At 40.4% G+C, this 6,298-nt stretch overlaps 1 protein-coding gene across 3 annotated transcripts in view; it reads left to right on the forward strand.

Annotated features, from left to right (window-relative positions):
• The first annotated feature begins 5,086 nt into the window (after nucleotides 1-5,086).
• The window catches only part of CAMK2A (calcium/calmodulin dependent protein kinase II alpha), a 342,928-nt gene continuing 341,716 nt past the window's right edge, over nucleotides 5,087-6,298 (forward strand). For 2 of the 3 annotated variants that reach the window (XM_075344361.1, XM_075344363.1), the window contains exon 1: nucleotides 5,087-5,677. In XM_075344361.1, coding sequence (XP_075200476.1) covers nucleotides 5,616-5,677 — 62 coding nt within the window. In that variant the 5' untranslated portion in view covers nucleotides 5,087-5,615. The remainder of the gene's footprint in view (nucleotides 5,678-6,298) is intronic. The other variant, XM_075344362.1, reaches the window with a different exon arrangement.

Raw genomic sequence — 6,298 nt, forward strand, 5'->3', positions numbered from 1 at the left:
TACAAAACACGGCAGGCAAGAGAGTCGTCAGTGAACAGGCAGAGGTCAAAACACAGGGATCAGAATTCAGCAGCAGGGTGTGAACCAGAGACCAGCAGAAGATTATAAGACTTACATTTTTTGTTACACATTGTTTTAGCTCCTGTGAAGTACCTAAAGGGTTAATAAACATCTTGGATGTGGTTTTGAGCAGTGTGAGGGGTGCAGTTTTTAAAATGTGTCACTTTTAGATATTTTCTGTTGCCTAGGCCTCTTAAAGTCACTTCAAATGTGAAAACTGCTTTTGTAAAAAGCTAACAAGGCCAACAAAATTCTGGGCTGTATCAAGACAAGCAATGAATCTAGATCAAGAGAGGTAATTATTCCCCTATACTCTGTCCTGGTCAGACCCCACCTAGAATACTGTGTATAGTTCTGGGCGCCCCAATTCAAGAAAGACATTGATATATTGGAGCAAGTCCAGAGAAGAGCATCCAAGATGGTTGAAGGTCTGCAAACCATGTCATATGAAGAACGGCAAAAGAACTAGGGATGTTTAGCTTGAAAAAGAGAAGGCTGAGAGGAGACTTAATAGCGGTCTACAAATATCTGAAAGGTAGTCACAGTGCAGAGGGAACTACCCTGTTCTCATTAGCACAAGAAACAATGGGATGAAACTTAAAGGAAGGAGATTCAGATTAGACATTAGCAAAAACTTTCTGACAGTGAGAGCAGTCAGGGAGTGGAACAGGCCACCACGGGAGGTGGTGAGTTCTCCATCAATGGAAATCTTCAAGCAGAAACTGGATAATTATATAGCTGTGATGATTTAGGAAAACCTGCACTCACATCGGGTTGGACCTGATGGCCCTTGAGGTCCCTTCCAACTCTACCATTCTATGATTCTATGTAAATTATGTTGGAAAAATTAGAAGTTACCGATAAACTTTGAACCCTTGTAACTTCCTAACAAAAAAATGTTTCAAAAATTGCACTAATCTAAAGTAGACATGTGGGAAATATTATTTAGCAAGTATTTTCTGTGATATAACTCTCTAGTTTAAGGGCATAAAACTCAAAGTTTGAATATTGTGCAATTTTTGACAAATTTCCAATATTTGCACAAATAAACGCAAAAAAATATTGTCTTAAATTTACCACTATCATAAAATACAATACGTCACAAAAAAACAGTCTGATTCACCGGGATCTGTCGAAGCGTTCCAGAGTTAGAACCTGTCAAAGTGACATTGGTGAGAATTGAAAAAAATGGTCTGGTCATAAAGGTGAAAACCATGCTCGGGGGTGAAGGGGTTATGAAAAAAACAAAACAAATATTTGGTATCGCTGATTTCAGAAATCCCGATTTATTAAAGTATTAAATAAATTAATCCGACTGGGAAAGAGCGTAATGAAAAAAAAAATTAAAAACTCCAAAATTACCTTTTTTGCCCTGTAGCAAAGTTGTAATAAAATGTATCAAGAGGCGATCAAAACATCACATCTACCCAAAAATTGTATCAATAAAAACGTCAGCTCAGAGCACAAAAATAAACCTTCAGACCCCAAATCAAAAAACTTTTGTAGAATTTAACTTTTTTTTGCTATTTCACAGCATTTGGAATTTTCTTTTCCCCATTTTCCATGGGCTATATGGTAAAATGTATTGTGTCATTCAAAAGTACAACTCATTCTGCAAAGTACAAGCCCTCATACGGCTATATTGACGAAAACTAAAAACGTTATGGCTCTTAGAAGACGGGAGGAATAAACAAGAGAGCAAAACCAGAAAATCGCGAGGTGGTGAAGGGGTTACGTTTCTGGATTATGAAGATTTATCTTTTGGCTTTAAAGGGAACCTGTCACCAGATTTGGTGACTATAAGCTGCGGCCACCAGTGGGCTCTTATATACAGGATTCTAACATGCTGTATATAAGAGCCCAGGCCGCTGTGTAGAACGTAAAAATCACTTTATAATACTCACCTAAAAGGTTGGTACGGTGAAGACTGGTCATATGGGTGTCTCCGTTCTCCGGGTCCGGCGCCTCCTCTTTCGGCCATCTTTGTCCTCCTTCTTCTGAAGCCGGTGTGTATGATGCGTCCTATGTCATCCACACAGGCTGGCACTGAGGTCCTGCGCAGGCACACTTTGATCTACCCTGAGAAGGGCAGATCAAAGTATTGTAGTACTTTGCTCAAAATTCGTCAATGTTTGATAAGTGTTTGTTTGCAGAAAACCCACTCCCGGCCCCATCACAGCCACGTCAAGTATTGGCATGGCTCTGATTGGCCAGGGAAATCACTGTAAAAAAAGGAAGCAAAAGAGTTAAAGCATGACATACGTAGCGAGTCTCCCTGCAGCTATAACTGCTCCTGTGGCTGTATTTCCAGGGCCACTGATTATCCCTCATCCATATTCACTGATTTCCCCATCCACCGGCGTCTCTGATTGGCTGCATTCAGATGCCTCCCCCAGACAGCATCTGTGATTGGTTGGAATCACAGACCCTGTCTGCGCATTTATATCGTGGTATAAAATAAAAAATAACTAAAATTGGCGTAGGGTTCCCCATCTATTGATACAAGCACAGATAAAGCCCATGGCTTACAGGCTACAGCCCCCAGTCATGCGCTAATCTTGGCTGTGTATCAAAATAGGAGGAAATGCATGTGGCTTTTTTTAAATTATTATTTAAACAAATAATTTAAAAAAATCGGTGTGCAGTCCCCCCTCATATTTTGATACGTAGCCAAAATAAAGTAAAACAGCTGGGGGCTTGTATTCTCAGGCTGGGGTGACCCATGCTTACTGGGCCCCTCAGCCTAAAAATAGCAGCATGTAGCCACCCAGTATTGCCGCATCCATTAGCTGTGACAATCCCGTGAGGGATACTGACAGATAGGGGGTGAGATAAGGAGGTGGTCTGTGAGTGCTGAATGTCCGGTTAGTTAGTTATGAAGAGATCCTATGTGTCAGTGTTTACTGCAATACTTGAATTCTATTCATGAACCAGTGTAAAATACTTAAATCTTCCAAATTGCAGACAGATGACACAGAAAAATAGGAATTCAATAATTATTTGCTTCCTAAATACAAAGTTAAGCATCTTTCTTAATGGTCTTCATTAAATAAAAGTCTACTATTTTGCTGCTGCAAATTGTTTATAAGTCCTTTATATTTCTGAGTGCTTTTTCAGAAATGTTACAAATCCATCAGAACTGCTGTTCAGTTCTGACTCCCTTTCTTCTCCCCTTCTCTCAGTATTAGTTCTAACAACATGTTTTATACAGTTTCCCTCAGTATGGAGAGGGGAGAACGAATCTCAGGGAGGGAGGTGGAAACGGACTAAATAAAAAGAAGAAAGCAAATGAAGAGGAAATGAGTTCTGGATAGAAGCTTTGCTGAGGACAGCAGCACCCTGTATACAAGCAGATCTTAAATCCAGCCTGTATTTCTCAGAGAGAAACTCCTGCAAGAATTTTTTATTAACTTGGATAAGACTGCAAATTTTATCAGACAGCACCACATTGTATAGAAGTAGACCTTATATTCAGCCTATATTTCTGCGAGAGAAACTCCCACAAGAAAAAAGTCTAAATTGGATCAGACTGCAAATTTTATCACACAGCACCACATGGAATATGAGGAGCTTAAATCCAGCCTATATTTCTGGCATAGAAACTCTCACAGCAAAAAGAAACAGCTAACTTGGATCAGACTGTAAATTTTAGCAGACAGCACCACCCTGTATAGAAGCAGACTTTAAATCAAGCCTATATCTCTGGGAGAGAAAGTCTCCCAAGAAAAAATTAACTTGTATCAGACCGCAAATGTTATCAGACAGCGCCACCCTGTATTGAAATCAACATTAAATCCAGACTATATTTCTGGGAGAGAAACTCCCACAAGAAAAAAAAGTCTAACTTGTATCAGATTATAAATTTTAGCAGACAGCATCACCCTGTATAGAAGCAGACTTTAAATCCAGCCTATATTTCTGAGAGAGAAACTCCCACAAGAAAAATTTAACATGGATCAGACTGCAAATGTTATCAGACAGCACCACCCTTTATAGAAGCAGACCTTAAATCCAGACTATATTTCTGGTAGAGAAACTCCCACATGAAAAAAAATTATATCATACTGCAAATTTTATAAAAATTAAACAAATAAAACTAATCTTACTAACTAAAGGTAACCACTAACATATGTATAAAAAATAACCTATGTCAAAGGTGTTCATAGCCTTTAAAATTACTAAATATTTAAAGATTATGTACTAATAGAAAAAAATGTTTTTTTTAGAGACATCACCCCTTTGGATCCTGGTTGGTGTCGGAGCCCATCCTGATTCAAGCGAATTGGTCTAAGCTGCAATACCAGGCACAGCCTGTGCACAGGAATGGCGCCGTTTTGTCTAGCTCTTCAATAAGATATATTTAGCTATTATCTACATATGTGTAATTAAATAACATTGATTTAGGATTTGTAATAAAGCAAATGCCACAATATATTATTTTCTATTTCTTTATTTGCAGTACGTATGATGAATCCTGCGTAAAATCACTGCCTATACCATTCCTATGGATGCTACATTAATTACAGCCGTGTCACCGCACATTCCTATAGATATGGATGTAAAGTGTGACGGCGCGTGGGAAAGACGCAGGAATGTTTCATTTCTTTACCATAATGGGGCAGAAATGTATCTGCTTTTGGGCAATTAACTTAGCAGTGAAAAAATGCTGCTTGGAAACAATTTGGTACCTGTCTATTGTAAGGTATCAATCAGGGTCTCCATGGTAACAACATCCTGTCTTCCTGGGGACCAACTCTGAAGCTGTCGTTACCATAGCGATCTATCAGCCAGTACGGAGAACAGGGTCACTGTCCGTGCAGATAGTTCTGAGGTGTCATTGTCACACCCCCGTCATCTCACTTATTGACCGATCTCCAATAATCAGGATTTTTTTTTAAAAAGTCATGAGCGTTGTGGAATGAAGGAGGAAGAAGAGGCTAGGGAGGGGGGCAGATGTTTGGGAAGCAGTTTCCTTGGCAACAGAGTTAGGGCGTTTCAGAGGGTGGTTGCTATGGAGATGTGGATGCTGACGACGGCTGGTAAGGTTGGGAGGACAGATCGGCTTCATGCTTATCTGCAGGCTTGTCAGTCAGAGCCCCTGCCTTCTTCACCTTCAAGATAGCAGCAGGGACCCAGCAGAACAAGCGTGAGCTACAGTGCCAAGCAAGCAGCACATAAAGCAGGAGCGTGGTCAGGATACAAGTGTACACTGTATCAGGCTCCTTACACTGAAAGGTGACCGTGAGGGAAAGAAAAAGGATCATTCCAGGGGTAGATACCAAATTTTTCGGAAACCTGTATCCCTTGCATACCGGCGGAACATCGGCCAAAGTGATTTCGGTGTAGGAAGACGTAAACCAAGAAGGCGAAGAAGAGGGTGAAAGACTTACTCAGTGACAAGAGGGGGAGTATAGTCACATCGCAACACTTCCAAGCAACCGAAAAGGAGATAAACCCTTGTCAGCCAACCTGAAGATTGTACTTGGCCGTCATCCACCTGTGACATCTCCATCTGACTACTGAATATCTTAAGGTCCCTGCGGTGTGATTAGAGCATGGCTACCATCACCTGCACACGCTTCAGTGAGGAGTACCAACTGTTTGAGGAACTGGGAAAGTAAGTCTTCTATTCTTATATTGTTGTCCATGACTCGAAGACTTTTACAGAAGTGTCCTTCCTTACCTTTCATCCTAGGTATGAAACATACAGATGTGTCCTTCCTTACCTTTCCTCTTCAGTTCAAAACATACAGATGTGTCCTTCTTTATCTTTCCTTCTTGACTTGAGACATACAGAGGGGTCCTCCCATACCTATTCTCTTTGACTTGAAATATGCAGATGTGCCCTTCCTTACCTTTCCTTCTTGATTTAAGACATGCAGATGTGTCTTTCCTTACCTTTCATATTGGGTTTGAAACATACAGATGTGTCCTTCCTTACCTTTCCTCTTGGGTTCAAAACATGCAGATTTGCCATTCCTTATGTTTCCTTCTTGACTTGAGACATACAGATGTGTCCTTCCTTAGCTTTCCTCTTTGACTTAAGATATGCAGATGTGTTCTTACCTTACCTTTCTTCCTGGGCAGTATAAATACAGATGTGTCCTTCCTTACCTTTCCTCCTGGGCAGTAGACATACAGATGTGTCGTTCCTTACCTTTACTTCTTGACTTGAGATATACAGATGTGTCTTTCCTTACGTTTCCTCCTCAACTCTAGACATTCAGATGTGTCCTTC

Source organism: Anomaloglossus baeobatrachus, chromosome 4 (assembly GCF_048569485.1).
Source record: "Anomaloglossus baeobatrachus isolate aAnoBae1 chromosome 4, aAnoBae1.hap1, whole genome shotgun sequence".
Lineage (NCBI taxonomy): Eukaryota > Metazoa > Chordata > Amphibia > Anura > Aromobatidae > Anomaloglossus > Anomaloglossus baeobatrachus.